Source organism: Aotus nancymaae, unplaced genomic scaffold (genome assembly GCF_030222135.1).
Source record: "Aotus nancymaae isolate 86718 unplaced genomic scaffold, 86718_ANA_hifiasm-v0.15.2.pri h1tg000010l, whole genome shotgun sequence".
In the NCBI taxonomy this organism is placed as follows: Eukaryota; Metazoa; Chordata; class Mammalia; order Primates; family Aotidae; genus Aotus; species Aotus nancymaae.
The window spans coordinates 64,844,434-64,866,443 of record NW_026988421.1 but is presented as its reverse complement, the minus strand read 5'-3'; the positions used below and the strand labels follow the sequence as shown (position 1 = coordinate 64,866,443).

Here is a 22,010-nt window from a genome sequence, read left to right as displayed (position 1 = left end):
TTCATTTCTAATTTACTCATTTGGTAAAAATGTTTCTTCATTACAAGTTTTACAGATTGACTTCTCTTCCAGGCCCCAGATGTGGCCCTCTTGGCACAAGTCTTTGTGATCTCAACTGTGGTTTACACACAAGGTGTTGAACTCAGCAGGGTAGAATCTAGCTCCTAGACAGCCTTGAGATGAGATTCACACATTTCATTCTAAGGACACACCCTCCCACAATATATCCTTGGGGTAATTCTAAATGTTTAATTTCTCCCTTACCTTTATTAATCCTCAGATCAAAATTTCAAGTTGACAAATTTGGATATGATAAATCATTCACTTTTTCTTTTTTTTTATTCTGACCTTATGAATGCATTAATGCCATTATCTTTCACTTTTTCTTTTCAATTTTTTTAGTGAGGCATAACATACATATGGCTAAGTGCACAAATCTTAAGTGTACAGTCAGTGAATTTTGCATGTTTGTACCTAAACCAAGATATAGAACTTATTTACTTGTTAAATAACAGGTTATATCTCAATATAGGTCATATACCAAAAAATTTACCCTTTAAATTATACAAGTCAGTGGCTTTTAGTATATTTACAAAATTGTGCAACCATCACCACCATCTAATTCTAGAATACTAGAAACCCCATGCTCACTAATAATAGTCTCTCATTCCCTTCTACTCCTAGCTCCTAGAAACCACTGGTCTACTTTCTGTCTTTATGGATTTGCCCATTTTGGACATTTCGTACCTGATACTATACTTGTTTTAATTAATTGGTTTGATATTTAATATAACTGATATATTTATTGTGAAGATGAAATGTTTATTTCTTAAAATGATTCTCATATTCTTTCTAAATCAAGTATTATCTATATATCATAAAATTCACCATTAAAAGAAAAAGAAAGTCTTCTCTATAGATAGCTCCAATATTGACCATGTTTTTATAATCTAGGTCTCTGGATTTTTCTTTATTATTGTATACAGCAGAGAGATGCCCTTACCATATCTTACCCTATCCAAGTAAAAACAATGGAAATAATTTCATACTGTTCCCTCTCCAGTGACCAAGGGAGGAATTAGGAGAGTGGTATAGTAGAGTTCTCATTTGAGAACTTACTATCAAAAACTAATAAAAATTAAATATGGCCAGGCATGGTAGCACATGCCTGTAACCCCAGCACTTTGGGAGGCCAACGCTGGTGGATCACCTGAGTCAGGAGTTTGAGACCAGCCTGGCTAACATGGTGAAACCCCATCTCTACTAAAAATATGAAAATTAGCCGGGCATGGTGGCAGGGGCCTGTAATCCTAGCTACTTGGGAGGCTGAGGCAGGAGAATCGCTTGAACCCAGGAGGCGGAGGTTGCAGTGAACCAAGATTGCGCCATTGTACTCCAGCCTGGGCAATGAGCAAAACTCTGTCTCAAAGATAGATAAATAGATAAATATACCATACTCCGCTCCAATCCTTTCTCTTATTTTTATAACAGTGTTCACTGAAGTGAACTAAGGAAGTGAACTAAGAAAGTAACACATCAGATGATATTGTGTAACATTTTAACATTTTAAATATATTATTATTATTTGTTTTGAGGCTACATTTCTCATGTTAAAAATGGGGTCCAGATACTTTTGACCTGACATGAAAAGTGTTATTAAAAAAAAATGGGGTCCAGAATGCCATCCTAGCTTGACTATGAGAAAAAGGTTTCCCCCCATTGCACTTGTGGTACCTTAGATTTTTCCTCACTGAGGATTAAATATTGTGTAGAGAAAGGGCAATAGACAGGCAAAAATAGAAATGAATTTTTTTTATTCCGGTTACCAGGGTTGACTTTCAGCCAGGCTTACAAGATTTTACTTGCTTTTCTATTCTGCATCATGCACCCAGATGGGTTCTATTTATCCTTAGCACCTTGATAATTCATTGCCCACATATATGTTCTCAGGTCAGGTAGGCCCTGTACCAAAGTTTCTTTTATTTTTCTGCCATTTTTAGTACCCCAAGCCTGCCCTTTTCTGCCTCAGCTTTCAAATATCCTTGGGGTTCTACAGCAAATCTCTCTTCCCACTCACTACTGAGAAGCAAAGTTCAATGTTGCAGCTCCTGCTGTTAGCCACTCTCATCTTTTCTTTTCCAAAAACACATTAATCAAAAAGCAAACAGTTACTCCATGGTAAGTTTGGGAAACTCATAACCAGGAATTCCGCACACTCCCCTTTCTATCAGTATTTTCAGACTGGGATGTGTACACATGTGCTCACAAACACACCCACATAGCAACAGAAAAAGATTGGGAGATGGTAATACACATGGACCCTGAACTGTTTTCTTCTAACTGCAAGATATGAAGAAATCTCAGGACCTCTCTTTTGCGAGTGCTTTTCTCTTCTGCATGCTGGGGTCAGCCCAGGTAAAGGCAAGCTGCCAATCTAACAAGACAATCAGGTCCTATCACATATTATCCCTCAACATTTCCTGATAAAGACACTTTGATTTCCCTGAAGCAATGATGGTTTGCTGGCAAGGGAGAGAGCAATGATGTTTTGGAATCAAAAGGAAATTCTGTGCTTTAACTTTTCTAGTTCTAGAATCTCTTTAGTCTTATGGGACTTTGGGAGTTTGGGACTTAGTCCTATGGGACTTTGATGTGTAAATAACCTTAGGGTCTGGAGCTTGTGTCTTTAATCACAAATTAGTGACTAGAATCTTCAGAAAATATGATTATTTCCTCTTTTCAGCAAAGACCTCTGACATTTCTCCTGCACATTGCTTCAGTTGTTCCACTGACTTGAAACCTGGGCTTAAATGTTTAATTGTCACCAATAGGGATCCTCTCCCCTACCCCCAAATTCTCACCTTGTAAAATTTTCTCAATCCATAGGACAGAAAAAGACATCAGAACAAATGTGTGGACATTTATTTTATTTTCCCTAAATAAACTTTTCTCCCTGATGGCATCATATATGAATGATGAGAAATCCTAAATTTAGTTTATTCCATAAAGTTTAAGAAATAGGTCAGGTTTGGCATCTGTTTATCTCCACTAATCCCTTTGTTAATCAACACTTCGTGGATGTCCAAATGCCAGCAACTGTTTTACATTTAGGAAAACAGGCATGGCAAAGTGATAGTGTTTCCCTGGGTCACAAATGATTTTGTAACAGAGCTGAAAACAGAAAAAAAAAGACTTACTGTCTGGAGTCCCATTAGGATTCTACTACCTCAACAGAGCCTCATAGCATCTGATTTATTGTAAAGTACTTTGAGTAATAATGACTTAGGACTTTTATTTAACTACCATGTACAAGAATGTACCTGTACATGAATTTTAAAATGTTATACTGTGCTATTTTTCTTAATTCTGCAAGGGTAACAAGTAACTCAGTAATGACTTGAAACTTGCAATATATTTTCAATACTTAGATAAAAGTTTTAACCAAATTTACAACAGGCCTATTTTGGCAGTTAGTGTAAACACAGCATTAACAAGCCATATGCCAGAAGATGTTTGCTTCTAAGACCTTGGAACAAGGGCCTACATTCAAACTAATGCTTCCCTCTTCACCCTGATTTTGACAGTTGACAGCTCATCAGTGGCTCACACTGGCTTTTTGGATTGCCCATTAGTAGGAATTTCTTCCATTAACACTGATGATAGAGGTGTCTTACTGTAGGCTCACCCTCTGCTCTGCCCTTCTGAGGTCCTTCTGCAGCTAGTCTTTTGTCACTTCTCCTTTGTCAACTGATCTCTAGTTTGTCCCTCAGGAATACCAAGGAGAGATCTAAGATCTAAGTGACTTGATCTGGCCTAAGCAGGCAGGGAAGAAGAGGTCTGTTTTTCCACCCACTCCTTAATTAGTTGGTGGGAGATGGCTAACTTAGGGGGCAGCCAAAATGGGACAGTTCCATTCTGTTGCTGAGTATAAGGGCCCTTTCTCTTCAGGGCTGTGGCTACCTCATGATGACTGAACCAGGCAGCTGTTTCTAATTCTCTCAAGTTCACCTGGATCTGAAAGACATAAGGAAGAAAAGGATGTAAGGTCAGGAGCTACAAAATTTAAAATACAATGGCCAAAGGTCAGAAAATGGTTCCAGAACTAAGCAATCTTAGGAGATAATGCCTGGGATCTCCAGGTTAGGTAAAAGTCAGTTCTAGATACTGCCCAGAAGCAAAAGAGGCATAATTAAGAGATGAGAATTAAATAAATTTTTAACATAGTAAAACAAAGATAAGATACATTAAATAAATCCTGGAAGTACAAATACTAAAATATTAAGAGTGGTTAATATTGAGGGTAAATTATGAATAATACCTATTTTTCCTTGTGCCTCTATTGATTGTATAAATTTTTCTATTAAAAAAGAACAGCCGGGCGCGGTGGCTCACGCCTGTAATCCCAGCACTTTGGGAGGCCGAGGCAGGTGGATCACGAGGTCAAGAGATCGAGACCATCCCGGTCAACATGGTGAAACCCTGTCTCTACTAAAAATACAAAAAATTAGCTGGGCATGGTGGCGCGTGCCTGTAATCCCAACTACTCAGGAGGCTGAGGCAGGAGAATTGCCTGAACCCAGGAGGCGGAGGTTGCGGTGAGCCAAGATTGCGCCATTGCACTCCAGCCTGGGTAACAAAAGAGCGAAACTCCAAAAAAAAAAAAAAGAAAGAAAGAATATACAAATATTACTTTTTATTTTTTTTGAGATGCAATTTCACTCTTGTTGCCCAGACTGAAGTGCAGTGGCATCATCTCGGCTCACTACAACCTCCGCCTCCTGGGTTCAAGTGATTCTCCTGCCTCAGCCTCCCGGGTGGCTGGGGTTACAGGCACCTGCCACCACACCTGGCTAATTTGTTTCTATTTTTAGTACAGATTGGGTTTCACCATGTTGGCCAGGCTGGTCTTGAACTCCTGACCTCAGGAGATCCATCCACCTCGGCTTCCCAAAGTGCTAGGATTACAGATGTGAGCCACCATGCCTGGCCACTCTTTTTTTTTTTTTTTTTTAAGGATAAAGGTTAATGATAATCAACAGTATAGTCTCATCTTTGCAAGAAACAAAGTAATGCAAATTCATCCCCAGGAAGCTGAAATAGATTAGACATTCTATAAAAACCAAAACATACAATAGCCAGACTTTGGCAGGCAAAGACCATCTGTCAGGGATGCTACAGAAGTGCAAGATGAGATTAGATAAGACAACGTCTAGCCAGGCGCAGTGGCTCATGCCTCTAATCCCAGCACTTTGGGAGGCTGAGGTGGGAGGATCACCTGAGGTCAGGAGTTCGAGACCAGCCTGGCCAACATGGTGAAACCCCGTCTCTACTAAAAATACAAAAATTAGCCAGGCATGGTGGTGGGTGCCTGTAATCCCAGCTACTCGGGAGGCTAAGGAAGGAGAATGGCTTGAATCTGGGAGGCGGGTTTCAGTGAGCCAAGGTTGCGCCACTGCACTCCAGCCTGGGGCAACAAGAGTGAGACTCTGTCTCAAAAAAAAAAAAAAAAAGAAAGAAAGAAAAGAAATTGTCTCTTGATTGACATATATGCAAGGGAGAATGGAGATTATTTGCTTCCTTTACTAGATTACAAATTCCTTGAGGGTATAAATCATATTTTATTTTATTTATTTTTGAGATATTTTATTTTATTTATTTATTTTATTTTGAGTCTTGCCCTGTAGCCTAGGCTGGAGTGCAGTAGCGTGATCTCAGCTCACTGCAACTTCTGCCTCCTGGGTTCAAGCGATTCTCTTGCCTCAGCCTCCTGAGTAGCTAGGATTACAGGCATGCGCCACCATACCCAGCTAATTTTTGTATTTTTAGTAGAGATGAGTTTTTGCCATGTTGGCCAGGCTAGTCTTAAACTCCTGAACCCAAGTGATCCGCCCACATCAGCCTCCCAAAATGTTGAGATTACAGGCGTGAGCCACCATGCCCAGCCTTAAATCATATTTTACAAATCTTTATATAATCTAGACAATGCTGGACTAGACAATTACGTAATAAGTACTTGCTGATGAGGAGATTGGATGAAGCAAAAGAAATAATCACAGCATAAGGGAAACATAATAACTTACTTCTGTCTGCCCTGGTTTCACAGTTGCATGGTAAGCAATCATGAGTGAGCTATTAGGAAAGGGCCAGTGCTGGGATGCACAGTACTGCAGGCTTTCCACCTCCAATCCCACCTCTTCTGCAACTTCTCGACGGACAGTCTCTTCCACACTTTCACCTACAAGCACTCAGATTAATTCAGGACAGCCCTGTAGCTGGAAAGGTGATACAGACAGCCCATTTGAGAAAGGTTCCAAACACTGGCTCCAAAGTTTCAATGAAAAGCTCTTGGGAGGGTCCTAAAACTCCAAGTCTTTCCAACAATAAGTATCAGGTCCAGAGTTGTGTGTTGAACCACAGTGCTTGAGCCTGCTAGGTTAGTTATAATGCAAAGTAAGGGTGACAGTAGGAGGGACTACTGCCCTCAGCTTTCATAAAATCCCACTTTTCACCATTTGCAAATTTGACCCCAATAGACTGGAGAAAAAAATAACCTGTAAATAAATACTGAATTCTAGCTAATGTTATGCATGCTGAAATAGTTAGGAAGAAGTATACTAATATCTGCAATCTATTAATGAATAGATAGATGGGCAGCTATGTGATTAAGTGTAGTAAAAATTCATGGAATCTAGAGGTGTGCTCAGAGCAGGGGGCCTGAAGAATGGCTCCTCTGTTTACAACACACCCAACAGGAATCTGGAGTCATTGTGATGAGAGGCATGAAGCTTGTGGCCTCCCTACAAACAAATGCTCTACATGTGAAAGGGAAAAAAAGTATAGAATCTGGGTAGTGGGTATATGGGTGTACACTATATCATTATTTCAGCAATCTCATATGTTTGAAAATTTGCTTAAAAAAATATTAGTGTGGCTCACACCTGTAATCCCAACACTTTGAGAGGTCAAGGCAGGCAGATCACTTGAAGCCAGGAGTTCAAGACTGGCCTAGGCAACATGGTGAGACCTATCTCTACAAAAAATTTTAAAATTTAGCCGGGCATGGTAGCCTGCACCTGTAGTCCTAGCTATTCGGGAGGCTGAGGTGGGAGGATTGCTTGAGCCCAGAAGGTTGAGGCTGCAGTGAGCCATGACTGTGCCACTGCACTCCAGCCTGAGCAACAGGATGAGACTCCGTCTCAAATAAAAAGGAAAGGAAAACACAAACAAACAAACAAACAACAAAAAAATATATATATATAGCCAGAAAGCAGTTTTCTTGACATGACAGAAAAGAATATGCTTAGGAATCCAAGCACTATAGCAACAAGAAAGAGAAACGCTTACTAGTAAGACTTTATATCTTCCAGTGTCACCTGTATATCCTCTCAACTCCTTACCTATATCGCAAAAACCTGCCAAGGCAGAATACATTCCCTTGGGAAAGGAGCTTTGGCGGGCAAGCAGGCATCGGGTCCCATCTGACACCAGAGTGATCACCACAGGAGCCACCTAGGAAAGGGGAATGGAAACTGAGATGCTGGCACTTTGGGGCCTGCCAATGGGCTAAAGCAATGTATAATTAAGAAATTGTACAGGCTTCCTTCCCCAGGACAGAGCAGTGCACTGTCTTGGATTACTGTCCTCTTACAGCAATGCTTACCTGTGGATAATAGATGATATTAGTGGAAGGGCACAGACGCTTGCTGCCAGCCAGGTTCTTCTTGGTGGGCTGCCCACTTCTGCTGCAGAACTGATGAGCATCATGCCAGCGGAGAAGAGCTTGAGCCTAGGAACACAAAGATAGGCCTGGTTTCATTTGGAGAGAATGCAGGGCTCATCTTTAACAGCACTGGGCCTAGTATCTGGAGCAACTCAGGGAAATGTGAATCCCTTTCCAGCTCATGTAATTTAAATGGTTACTGTTTAAATTTTAAGACAAGGAAACTAACTGAACATATTCCTCTAGCATCAAGAAAGTATATTTTTAAATGTATTATGATTTTAAACATATGAAGTATATAAAGTGATAAAATGAACACCCATGTATTCACTAACCAGCTTAAAAAGAAAACATTTCCAGTATAGTTAACACCCCAAAATGTTCTTCTCCCTAGTAAAGTTGGAATTTTTTGCAACTAAAAAATGTTTAGAGGTTTCTTTTCAAATTAAAGGCACAATAAAAATACTTTAGCAAGTGAAATCTAAAGCTGTGAGGGCAAGTCATTAAAGCAATGTAAAATAATTTATCATAGGGAAAACATGATACTGTACATATCATGCTGTGTGGGTTGTTAAAAATGTTTATGTGGCTGACAGATTCTGTTGCCATGGATCTGCATGTCCTTAGAGACAATGGCCTTGACAGTGGTTCTGCCAAAAACAAGGACAAAAGAAGGAAGAATAAGCAATCTTCCTACAGCACATTGTCCTGCCAGTGTTTGTAGAAAGGACTATAATTAGCAAAAGAAGAAATGAAACCACTCTAGCCTTGTGTATGTACACGTGGATTTGCCCACACATACTGCTTTACTAAATTTCCTACAGAATGAGAAATCAGAATCTACCGTGGACAGCAAGGAGGCATCCTTTGCACTGAGTTGAAAGAGAGCCTTTCTCAGTTCAATGAAAGACCCCTTGAGCTCTGTCTCCATTTCAGGTTTGGGTAAGGAGGCTAGAAAATTAGAAAAGATAATGAAATTAAACAAATGACAAACTTTGCCTCAGGGCCTCTCTCCAGTCTATCCTGTTAAAGCAGTGTTTCCCAAACATGCCTCATAAGATTCAACTGGAGAAAGTAAAAAATATCCAGGTTCTCAGCTGGGTGTGGTGGCATGTGCGTGTAGTCCCACCTACTCAGGAGGCTGAGGCAGGAGGATGGCTTGAGGCCATTGGGAGTTCCAGGCTACATACAGTGTACTATGATCACACCTGTGAATAGCCACTGCACTCTAGCGAGACCCCATCTCTAAAATTTAAAAAAGGCCAAGCACGGCATTTTGGGAGGCCAAGGCAGGTGAGTCACTTGAGGTCAGGAGTTTGAGATCAGCCTGGCCAACATGGTGAAACCCCGTCTCCACTAAAAACACAAAAATTAGCCAGGTGTGGTGGCAGGCACCTGTAATCCCAGCTACTCAGGAGGCTGAGGCAGGAAAATTGCTTGAACCTGAGAGGCAGAGGTTGCAGTGAATTGAGATCGTACCACTGCATTCCAGCCTGGGTTTCAGAGCAAGACTCTGTCTCAAAATAAATAAATAAATATATAAAGTAAAATTAAAAATCAAGATTCTCAAGCCCCTACCTGGAGATTCTAAACCAGGTGGCATGGAGTGAGGCCCAGCAATCTCTATTTTTTGTTTTAACAAGCACCAGGTGATTCTTACATTCAGGCCAGTTTGGGAAACATTACCATATAATATTTCTCAAGCTCTTCAGGGCAACAAGAACATTTGCATTAGCTTATCCTTGGAAAAGAGATGAAGTGGGACCTCATGGCTCCTATCTGAACCTCATCCCAGCATCACTACATTTACACCTAGACCATTAAAGACAGAAGGAAAGCCTGATAGGAGCCATGAGCCATTAGCAAAGTGGTTCCCAACTGCAGGTTTCTGGACCCAGAGCTACTCTTATGGAAACATTTTTATTCAACTGTATCGATAAAAGAAATAAGAATGATGTCACAAGTTTTTTAACATTTCTTATGGCATATTGAAGTATACAAAATGTATAGGCCAAGTGTGGTGGCTCATACCTATAATCTTAGCACTCTGGGAGGCTAAGGAGGAAGGAAGGACTGCTTCTGCCAGGAGTTTGAGATCACCTGGGCAACATAAGGAGACCCCCACCTCTCTGAAAAAAGAAATTAAATTAAAAATTAGTTGAGCATGGTAGCACATGCCTGTGGTTCCAGCTACTCAGGAGGCTTAGGTGGGAGGATCACTTGAGCCCAGGAGGTCAAGGCTGCAGTAAGCTGTGATTGTGCCACTGCACTCCAGCCTGGGCGACAGAGCAAGACGCTGTCTCAAAAACTAACTAAATGAATAAAATGTATAATGGTACAGAGACTAATACAATAAACATTCATGTACCCACCACCTAAATTTAAAATGTCCTTTATTTTCATTTAAATGATAATGATAGTAGATGACTATTTTTTTTTTTTTTTTTTTTTTGAGACGGAGTTTCGCTCTTGTTACCCAGGCTGGAGTGCAATGGCGCGATCTCGGCTCACCGCAACCTCCACCTCCTGGGTTCAGGCAATTCTCCTGCCTCAGCCTCCTGAGTAGCTGGGATTACAGGCGCGCACCACCATGCCCAGCTAATATTTTGTAGAGACAGGGTTTCACCATATTGACCAGGATGGTCTTGATCTCTTGACCTTGTGATCCACCCGCCTCGGCCTCCCAAAGTGCTGGGATTACAGGCGTGAGCCACCGCGCCCGGCCCGATGACAGTATTTTTAATGTCCTTTTTTAAAAAACAGGAAGTTGATAACCTTTTGTATTCCCAAATTTTCCTTGAAATTTTACTATTCTGTGAAATCTCAAATTCTGAAGACCACTGGCAAGTACCCATTAGGAACAATGTTATGTACCACTTATGGAAGAGGAGTTATCCAGGCCTAGATCCAGAGCAAACCATGCTTCCTGCTGCTCAGAGCATCCAATCAACACAGAATCTTCTATTCTTTGTGCATCCTGTCCAAATTTACCCAGGAGCCTTTCCAACTCTAAGAAAGGAGAAGGGAGAAAACTAAAATACAGGCGTTTCTGTTAAATCACTACAGCCATATTAGACTCATAGAAAATCATCTACTTCAGCTTAAAGTGGGTATCCTTGGCTTCCAGTTGCTGCCCTGCAGCTAATTAGCTATGTAACCTTGGTCTAACCATTTAACCTCTCCAGGCCTGTTTTCTCATTTGCAATCTGAGGACTTTAGACCAAAGAAGGAATTCTTTTATAACATTGTATTACTCTATGACTGTATCATGAAAGGAAAATATCCTCTAGTTAGTAAGATGCATGATAGTTAACTTATTAAGGCATTGAAAAAAATAGTAAGTATCACACTTAAAATGGTAGAGACCAAGGGTGGAGGCGTGGAGGATCACTTGAGGCCAGGAGTTTGAGACCAGCCTGGGCAACATAGCAAGACGCTGTCTCTACAAAAAATAAAATCAGCTGGGTGCAGTGAAGTGAACACCTATAGTCCCACTACTTGGGAGGCCGAGGTGGGAGGATCTCTTGAGCCCAGGAGTTTAAGGCTGCAGAGGGCTATGACTGCACCTCTGTACTTTAGCATGGGCAATAGAGAGCCTGTCTCAAAAAAAAAAAAAAAAGGTACGGACCAATCCAGTTCTATAATTAACCTCCAGAATGTGCTACTTTTGTGGACCAAAGTACAGTAGAATACTCATCTGAGATGCCAATCTCTAAGAAATGAGTGCTGTATAGGGAGAAATCCTATACACTTGTTCATGAAGGACTCATATTTATTTGTTCATAAAACAACATAACGTATAAAAAACTATAATACAAGCCAGGCACGGTGGCTCACACCTATAATCCCAGCACTTTGGGAGGCTGAGGTGGGTGGATCACGAGGTCAAGAGATCGAGACCATCCTGGTCAATATGGTGAAACCCTGTCTCTACAAAAAATTAGATACAAAAAATTAGCTGGGCATGGTGGTGCGTGCCTGTAATCCCAGCTACTTAGGAGGCTGAGGCAGGAGAATTGCCTGAACCCAGGAAGTGGAGGTTGCGGTGAGCCGAGATCGTGCCGTTGCACTCCAGCCTGGGTAAAAAGAGCGAAACTCCATCTCAAAAAAAAAATAATAATAATAATACAATATTAACATTGCTAAATCTCTAAATAATGTTTAGTGCCTTCTGATGGAGTCCTCAGATTATTCTGCACTGCTAGAAACTACCTATCCAAGTATTCCAACATCCGATCTATGGAGGAAATTCAGTGGCAATACAGAAGTTAGTCAGTATATAGTGACTCATAAAACTGAAAGTTCACATTTTGTTTTCTGCTTTTGAGACTCCACCAGGCTCGACTGATTTTTTGTTTTTGAGTAGAGATGGTCTCATTATGTTGCCCAGGCTGGTTTTGAACTCCTGGGCTCAAGCAATCCTCCCACCTCAGCCTCTCAAAGTGCTGGGATTATAGGTATGAGCCACCCAACCCAGCCAAAGTTTGAATTTTGAATAACAAATCTCAGTGGCTAAGAAATCTTTAGTTATATATGCTAAAAGAGTTCTAAAAACAAATTCATTTTAATTCACTTTTAATCTTGACCCTTCTAGTAAAAGTGAAGTTATGATGGAAGTCTTAATTAGCATAACAGTGTATACCTCCATGAAGGCTAGAATTCACTGCTCTAAGGCAAAGATTGGCAAAGTTTTTCTGGAAAGAAATACTAAATATTTTAGGCTTCGTGAGTCATACAGTCTCTGTCACAACTCTGCATTGTAATGCAAAAGTAGCCATAGACAATATGTCAGTGAATGAGTCTGGCTATGTTCCAATAAAAATTAACTTATGAAATAGGCAGCAGGTACAATTTGGACAGCAGTTTTGCCAACCTCTGGTTTAAGGCATTAGTGGTTCATTTCATCACCAAACAATATTTGACTGGACAACTAGAGTTCATACAAGAAATTATTAGTTGGCAGAAGCAGTTATACAAGCATAAGACTCAAAAGCTTTTTGAAAAATCTAGACTCCAAAGTTCAAGGATCTTTCTTAGAATTCATAATGGAGTGAATTCTGCTTAGTGGACACAGGCTGGTCAACTCCACTGGTCCATTCTGGACTTACCTAATAGGCTGTGCTGGGGGGCCAGGTATTGATGTGCTGAAGTCTGAAGCAGAGGAGCCAGACCATGAAAGAGGTAAAATGCTCCTGTTTGCTGGGCTTTTTTACATGCATCATCATCTTCCTTCAGTTCAAATAAATACCTGTATTTGGGAAATAAACCATTACAAAACCACACTTAGTTACTTGTATAGCATTCATCTTTGAGAATGCTGCTGCTGCATCCCTCTCCTACCATGGTTATTTCCCTTTATTTATTTGCAACCTAATTTGCTCCAAAAAGGATTTGAGGTGGCTCTAGGTAATCATTCCCTCTTTTGTCTTACTGCGTACCTCGCCCATAGTCTGTGGTTGCACTATTGGTTTATTTGTTCATTTGTCTGTCTCCTCTGAGAGACTATGATTACCTTAAAGGGAAGGTATGCTTTACCCAGCTGTGTATCTCTGTAGTTAGCATATCAAATGGCTCGATTGAATAAATATTTATTGAGTTGAACTTCAAGGGTAATAAATATTTACTGAATTGAACTTCAAGGTGCTCTGCCAATATTACACTGTGAGGCAGAAATTTACATGCAGTGGAGTGAAAGGAAAACAAGTACAGTGATAAAACATCAACCACAAAATACCTAGAGATGGGAACAGACTTTTACACAGCAGACAAACAGCAAATACTATCTTCAGTGACCCTCATTCAATCTAGGGAAGATAAAGAACAAATTTTTCTTCAAACATCTAGATCCCAAAGTAGATACCATTAGTTCCTTATCACTATCAATGGGGGCATTGATGAAACTATACTTCTTAACCTATTTAATAAGGATAGTATTTTCATTTTCTTTTCTTTTTTTTTTTTTTTTTTTTTTTTGAGATGGAGTCTTTCTCAAAAGAGAAAGAGCCTGTCACTCAGGCTGTAGTGCAGTGGCACTTCCGCCTCCCAGGTTCAGGCAATTCTCATGCCCCAGCCTCCCGAGTAGCTGGGATTACAGGCATGCTCTACCATGCCCAGCTCATTTTTGTATTTTAGTAGAGATGGGGTTTCATCATGTTGGCCAGGTTGGTCTCCAACTCCTGACCTCAAGTGATCGGCCCTCAGCTCCCGAAAGTGCTGGGATTACAGACATGTGCCACTGCACCAAGCCATAGTATTTTTAGTAGCCAAAATGAAAATGTGGAAAAAGGGAACATCCTCCTATTCATTTCTCAAAAAGAGGCAATAGTAACGGGGTAAGTACTAGGCTTTTCCAGTACCTTCATTAAGGGTGGGCTGAGTCTCTCCCTTGTGATCAGCAGGGACAGAATGCAGATTCCCCTGGGACCTTAGGGTTAACCATTTTGCCTGTCCCAAGCCCTAAAACAGACTCTCAGGTAAAAACTGACTTCTTTTGTCAAGTGGGAAAAACAGTTTGCAGATATTTCCTGTGGGATCTGGGAACTCTTGTAATACTGGTAGGCAAAGTTGGCTCAGCATGAAAATAAAAAGCAAAAAAACAAATGCACTGCAGTGGTATCTTTCAGAACCTATTCTGACAGTATGATAAAAGGGGTTACAATGAGCTCTTTATAAATAGAAGACAAAAGAAACCTGATCTTTTAAGACTCATGATATTTTTAAACTTATTATGAGTTACTGTAGCCTCCTGGGGCAGAGACTCAATGTATGTCAAAGAGAGACATGTGCCACTCAGAAGTTATCAAATAGAAACAATAGAACAAACACTGCTGCCTTTGTAAAAGCACAGAAAGAGTGGTACAACCTGTACTTGCCCTAATGACCCTAAAAAGCAAAACACCCACAAAAACACCCAGGTTAAGGTCTTAGACCCAGGGCCTCACCGGAACTGGAATCGAGATCCAGAAGTTCCTTACACTCCTCTGGATCGGGAACTCTTATTTTTAAAAATTCATTTTCTCTTTTCAGTTATAATAGCATGGAAATTGCTAACATTATCAAAGCTGAAAAGATTTAGATTATTTTAAAACACACTTATTTCTTAACAGTAAAAAAATTATTCTTTAATAATCAATATACAGTTGTCAATTTTTTTAAAAGATAATCATCAAAATCCCACTACTCAGGGATGATAGCACTGTTTACACTTTGGAATTTTCTAAACAATAATATTATACATCAATACATAAATAATTATAGTTAGAATCCATCAAATTACTAATTTGTGGCCTTTTTTCTTAAACATATGGAAACATTTTCACATCATATTCTTTACTGATAGACTTTTATTCTTTTCTCTCTCTCTTTTTTTTTTTCCGAGACGGAGTTTCGCTCTTGTCCAGGCCGGAGTGCATGATCTCAGCTCACTGCAACTTCCGCCTCCTGGGTTCAAGTGATTCTCCTGCCTCAGCCTCCCAAGTAGCTGGGATTATAGGCATCTGCCACCACGCTGGGCTAATTTTTGTATTTTTAGTAGAGACGGGGTTTCACCATGTTGGCCAAGCTGGTCTCGAACTCCTGACCTCAGGTGATCCACCAGTCTCAGCCTCCCAAAGTGCTGGGATTACAGGTGTGAGCCACCCCACCCAGCCTCATTATTTTTATTCATTCTTAGATATATTTATTTAATCACTTTAACATACTTAACTTTTAGACTCTATTCAATAATTTTGTTATTATTCTTGTAGTCTGTTTAAAGAGTGCAAATGACCTAAATGTCCAACAATATCTGAAACAAGTATCACAATTTTGTTGTTTGTTCACTCCTGTTCCTGTAGGATTATATGTTTATGTGCCTCTAATTTTTGTTTTTCTTTGAGACACTCTATCAGGCAGGCTGGAGTGCAGTGGCACGATCTCAGCTCATTGCAAACTCCACCTCCCAGGTTCAAGCGACTCTCCCACCTCAGCCTCCTGAGTAGCTGAGACTACAGGTGCACGTCACTATGCCTGGCTAATTTTTGTATTTTTAGTAGAGACAGGATTTCACCCTGTTGGCCAGGCTGGTCTTGAACTCCTGACCTCAAGTGATCTGCTTGCCTTGGCCTCCCAAAGTATTGGGATTACAGGCGTGAGCCACTGCACCCAGCCTTTATGTGCCTCTAAATTTTGGACTGGGCACTCATGCTTGGTAGGGCTTTATATGTAGGAATCACTGGTTGTGAGTATATACTTCCTATACGAAGTTTTATATTTGTATTTACATGGTGCCCCAGGGGTATTTTCAGTCCAAGATTACTACTTAAATTCATTTCTTAGGCTGGGCGTGGTGGCTCATGCCTATAATCCCGGCACTTTGGGAGGTAGAGGCAGGAGGACTGCTTAAGCCAAGGAGTTTGAGACCAGCCTGGGCAACATAGCAAGACCCTATCTTTACAAACAAATAAATAAAAAAAAAATTAGCCAGGCATGGTGGTGCACAAGTAGCCAGGCATGTGATCCTAGCTACTTGGTGGGAAACTGCTTCAGCCTGGGAGGTTGAGGCTGCAGTGAGCTACAATCACACCACTGCATTCCAGCCTGGGTGACAGAGCAAGATCCTGTCTCAAAAAAAAAAAAAAAAAATTATTATTATTTCTTAGGTTAAGGGTTCTAGGACCATACCACACAGGTGATATAAATTTAACCCTCAAAACTGTATGAAAGCAGGCTAGTGATTTCAAATTCACAGATTTCAAATTTCTCCAGGTTGAGACAAAAAAGTCTTTATCATCTTCATATGCTATTGTAGATTTTTTTTTCCAACTCTACTTTTCACTGAAGTTTACTTCTTGGGGGGAGGGGGTGGAGTTACCTACCTTATTAACAGGAAACGTCATGAAATATTATTCAATACAGTTTTTTTCATCTGAAGTAATAGGTATAAAACAATATGGTTTTAACATGTTTATTATTCTATTATAGTATCTTAATTTACTTAATTTCTCTCTTACTGTTCATTCATTCAACAATACTTTAGTGCCTACCATATGCCAGGCATTGTTTTATGAAGTAGGTGTACCACAGTGGAAAGACAAAGTCTGATCTTAATAGAACTTATATTCAAGTGTGTGAGATATTTTAGATATTATTGGATATTCAGTTTGTTTAAAATTTTTCAGCTGGGTGTGGTGGCTTACGCCTGTAATCCCAACACTTTGGGAGGCCAAGGCAGGTGGATTGCCTGAGCTCAGGAGATCAGACCAGCCTGGGCAACAATGGCAAAAGCCTGTCTCTACACAAAAACACAAAAATTAGCCAGGCATGGTGCCATGTGCCTATAGTCCCAGCTACTTGCTGGTCTGAGGTGGGAGGATCACTTAAGCCCAGGAGATCAAGGCTGCAGTAAGCCAAGATTGTACCACTGCACTTCAGCCTGAGTGACAGAGTGAGACTCCCTCTCTAAAAAAATAAAATAATTTTTTAATGTTTACTAGTTTATTATAAAGGATATTACAAAGGACACAAATGAAGAGATGCATTTGGGTCAGATATGTGGGGGGAGGGTGCAGAGCTTCCATGCCTCCCTTGGGTGTGCCACCCTCCGGGAATCTCCATGCGTTCAGCTATCCAGAGGCTCTCTGAACCTGTCCTTTTGGGGTTTTCTGGAAGCTTCATTAAAAAGGCATGACTGACAACATTGTAGAAATGTGATTGGACAAAATGGTTATGAGTTCATACTAACAGACTGACAGGAAACCCAGCAAGGCCTGTCTGTTCAGGTTCTTCTTGGCCTCTCTGTGCAGCCTTCCTTCCTCTGGAGTATGGGGCATGACCCCCTCTGGAACGAGGGTCTTTGGACCCGCAGTCAGATTAGAGCTGTGCCATGGGCAGGTAAAAGGAGGACAGGAGAAGGTAAAAGAGAATTGTTTCCTGAGGCCTGCCCCTGAGGTCTAAAGTGTCCCACATTATAACAAAAGACTGTAATAATGGCCATGGGAGTTATGAGCCAGGAACCATGGAAGAATATATATATATATAATTATATATATAATAATCATAAACCTAATTATATATATATATATATATAATGATAATATCACAATAATTTAATGGGCCAAACAGAATAATCAGAGCTCAGGTTGGTCAAAACTCACCGCGTCTTAGTTACATAGGTTGACAGCAGCCTATAGCACCAAAAAAATTTTCTCTTGAAAGCTATTCCACAATACAGGGACATTGTCAGGTCCTTAGGAAAAAAAAGGAGTTTAAAAAAAAGTCATAATATGAAATTTAAAGTAATGAATTGCCAAGAGGGTTATATTTTAAGCCAGGATGGGAAAGACAAGTTCAACAGGAGTCAGGTGATCTTGTTTCTAAATTGTATTTCTATCCTTAAGTAAGTATGGGATCTCATCATTTCAGTACTTCTTTGATAATCTAAAATACTGAAACCTGTTCTACCTACCTAGAATAAGAATGAAGTAGAAGGAATCCTGTAGATAAGAATATATAATGTTGGGGGGTTGGGGGTTAGGGGAGGGACAGTGGGGGCGGGGAGGTTGGGGAGGGATAACATTCGGAGAAATACCAGATGTAGGTGATGGGGGGATGGAGACAGCAAACCACCATGGCATGTGTGTACCTATGCAACAGTCCTGCAAGATGTGCACATGTAACCCAGAACTTAAAGTACAATTAAATATACATATATATATATATATATATATATATATATATATATATATATATAGTCACAGCATTAGGAAATTTTTTCAGAAGGCAACTATGCAAATTCACATGGATCCAAGATATTTTCTATTTTTTTGTAGCTCATTGGGAAAGAAAAAAAATCTGTAACTGAAGAATCCATTCTGGCAATGGTCCCTTTAAATTATATATCAGTATTTTATTCCCCGTGAAAAGTACCTTTCACATTGGCAGTAAAAAAAAAAGTCAAGAATTTAGTACAGTTAAATAACCAAGCACCCTTTCACTGTGCCTCAGGAAAGCAAGCTTTGACACTAAATGACCAAGGAACATCTAAAGTTTAGTCCTACTTCTTGATTGCATAATCATGAATCACTGATGAAGAATCCTTGGACAGTTTTGGCTACAATCTATGTCCTAGCCATGGGTAAAATATATTTAGCAAATGACATTCAGCAAAGTATTTATTTGAGTACTGACTTTATTCACGGTCCCCTAAAGAACATGAAAATGTAAAGAATGAAAATCCCTGCCCTCAAGGAACTCTAGCAGGAGAGAGAAAACAAACATATAGCCAGCTTTCACAGAAGGCAGTATGTGATATGTGCGTTGCAAAACACTCTAGGAGGTTATTAAAAGTATTATTTCTACTTTAATAACCTCAAAACTAGTATGATATACTAGAAGAAATGTATTTAAAGTCATTATTTCTGGCTCATACACCACTCAGAATGTAAACTGGTATGATTTTTTATAGGTTGATTTGGCAATATCTATTAAAGTGTCAAATATTAAGCCTCCCTTTTACTTTCGAAATTCCATGTTTAGGAATTTACCCTAGGAAGGAAAGGATAGTACAAGAATGTTAACTGAAAATTATGATAAGATGGATTAGTAATGGGACTTAAGAACAAATAGAAAATAATATAACAGTGAAAAAAAAATATATATATATAGTAACAGGGAGAGATACTTAGAATATATTATTAAGTAAACAAAAAAAGCAAGGAGGAAATTGGAGATGATATTGGTCAAAGTGTACAAAGTTTCAGTTAGGATGAATAAATTCTGGATAGCTACTGTGCTGTATGGTAACATAGTTCATAATGTATTATATACTTGGAAATTACTAAGAAAGTAGATATTAACTGTTCTCACCACGAAAAAATAAATAGATGAGGTAATGGATATACTAATTTGCTAGATTTGATCATTTCACAATGTATACCTGTATCAAAACATCAGGTTGTAAACTATAAATATAGACATTTTTTGGTTAATTATACCTTAATAAAGCTGGAGAAAAAAAAAGTAACAGTTGGTTAACATGAACTAATTAGTTTATAAGGAAATGGCCGGGTGAAGTGGCTCACGCCTGTAATCCCAGCACTTTGGGAGGCTGAGGCAGGCGGATCACCTGAGGTCAGGAGTTTGAGACCATCCTGGCCAACATGGTGAAACCCCATCTCTACTAAAAATACAAAAATTAGCCAGGCATGGTGGCCCACACCTGTAGTCCCAGCTACTCGGGAGGCTGAGACAGGAGAATTGTTTGAACCTGGGAGGCGGAAGTTGCAGTGAGCCAAGACCGCACAATTGCACTCCAGCCTGGTGACAGAGTGAGACTCCATCTCAAAAAAAAAAAAAAAAAGGACACAGACACTTACATACTAATACACATAAATTATATGTATTTATTTATATTTTTCAAATGACTAGAAGTATACATGCCAAACTGTTAGGAGCGACTAATTTGAGGGAGTGGAGTGAAGATAAAGATTGAAAAATGTGCCTGTAATTTTTACTTTATTCATTTTTCTGTACTAAAAAAAAAATTAGCCATGTATACTTATTCCTTTTAAGACAAAACAAAAGCCTATAAAATAGTAGTTCCTGAGACAAACTGCTTAATTAAGTTACCTCCATACCACAGTTCCCAAAAACACCTCACCTTATTCCTTGAGCCAAAGGAATTCATTTGGTGAGTTTCTTGGACCCTGGGAACTGCTGCTTGATGTTTTGCCTAGTCTCTGCTACTAAATTAACCTTAGCCAGTTGTAGATTATCATGGCCTGCTGACTCATGAGTTGATCGTCACAGAGCTATTTATGTTTTTAAAAGTCCAATGTTTGAAAGAGGTGAAAGATAATAGCACTCTTCCCCAACTATTAAATGATGAGGCAAGGTGCTTTAACATTAATATTTTCTCTGAACTCCCCCTCCGTGACAAATGATTCTCACATGTCTCTCATCCTGTTCATCTTTCCAGAAGAAGGATTAATTTATAAAGTACTATAGCATGACAAAAAGCGCATCTTGAATCTTGTGGTTACTTCCACTGAGAAGAGGCCAGGTTCCCTGGTATTTAAGAGAGCTGTTTTGAGAGTCCATTTCTCTATGACTGTGGACCTCCTCGGGATGGGGAAATATGGGAAACTGAGGAACCACGGGAATACAGCTTTGAAGGTCTCACTGACCTGCTTTACAGTTTGCTTTCTAAAAAATAATTTTTCCTCCCTTAACTCAAAAATTAAGACACAGGCTGGACACGGTGGCTTATGCCTGTAATCCCAGCACTTTGGGAGGTTGAGGTGGGCAGATCACTTGAGGTCAGGAGTTCCAGACCAGACTGACCAACATGGTGAAACCCGTCTGTACTAAAAATACAAAAATTAACAACAACAACAACAATACAAAAATATGCCGAGTGTCGTGGCAGGCACCTGTAATCCCAGCTGCTCAGGAGGCTGAGGCATGAGAATCAGTTGAACTCAGGAGGCAAAAGTTGCAGTAAGCCGAGATCGTGCCACTCTACTACAAGCCAAGGCGACAGAGCAACACCCTGTCTCAAAAATAAATAAATAAGTATTTAGGCACAATGTGAGAAGTTAGCAAATTCCATTTTTAAATGAGTCTCCAAAAAAGTATCAGAAAATTATTAGCTGTGGTTACTGAGATAGCTCTACAGTTGTGAGGCAAAACTATGGTCATATCCCTAGTTTCTGCAACAAGGAAGAGATTAAGCAAAAATGGTAAAATGCTGTTACCAAGACCTTTTTTCAAGTTCTGATCATGCCTCCCTGTGAAGTCCTTCCTGCACTTAGCAACTGAGCAGGTTTCTGTTTCACTGTACTCACTCTGAATTATTTTCGGGGCACCTTCCTAGTCCTCATGAATCAGCAGGAAGAAGGAAACTCCAAAGGTTCACGTTCAATGGCTTCCTTTCCTCGGAGAGATCATTGCTGCTTCTGCCACACTTCCCAGAATCCTCTTAGAGATGCACTCTGGGAATTGTAGTTCAGTTTCCAGGCACGCTGTTGTGTTCTCCCACTGCAAGTTAACCATGATTGTCAAAAGCATGATCCTCTAAGATCTTATTACCAAGAGAAGTACTGTATCCTTGGAGAAAGTCGATAGCATTAGATCCATTTTTTAATTAAAAAAGATAAAGTCATTAAATCCACCCTGATACACAGAAGGCATAATGAGGCTGGGGTTGGGATGAAGTAGGGGTGAGAATCAGATACCTTTCAGCCTTTCTATATCTCTAGTTATCTCTCTGTCTGCACACTTTAGAACTAGCTCTAAAATTTCATGGAATTCT

The 22,010-nt window shown here is 39.9% G+C and overlaps 1 protein-coding gene and 1 non-coding gene across 5 annotated transcripts; one reads left to right on the top strand and one right to left on the bottom strand.

Moving 5' to 3' along the window:
- Positions 1–1,797: 1,797 nt before the first annotated feature.
- On the bottom strand, positions 1,798–21,661 carry NUDT13 (nudix hydrolase 13). 4 transcript variants are annotated; one of them, XR_001108629.3, is made up of 9 exons: positions 21,544–21,657; positions 17,854–17,945; positions 12,829–12,968; positions 10,595–10,729; positions 8,565–8,671; positions 7,661–7,786; positions 7,398–7,509; positions 6,081–6,272; positions 1,798–4,014 (listed from the first exon to the last, which is right to left on the bottom strand). XR_001108629.3 is itself a non-coding variant. In XM_012460239.3 (9 exons), the coding sequence occupies exons 2-9, from the start codon at positions 17,934–17,936 to the stop codon at positions 3,814–3,816; spliced, it is 1,059 nt and encodes a 352-aa protein (XP_012315662.1). In that variant the 5' UTR covers positions 17,937–17,945; positions 21,544–21,657; the 3' UTR covers positions 1,798–3,813. The 4 variants fall into 4 exon arrangements, 3 of the variants coding, with proteins under 3 accessions (XP_012315662.1, XP_064230356.1, XP_064230357.1); XM_012460239.3 differs by having other exon boundaries at positions 6,081–6,235; XM_064374286.1 differs by lacking the exon at positions 1,798–4,014 and having other exon boundaries at positions 6,142–7,509; positions 21,544–21,660.
- On the top strand, positions 6,692–6,820 carry LOC135274085 (small nucleolar RNA SNORA11). The gene has a single exon (XR_010341896.1). It is a non-coding gene; the product is annotated as a small nucleolar RNA SNORA11 (small nucleolar RNA).
- Positions 21,662–22,010: the final 349 nt, after the last annotated feature.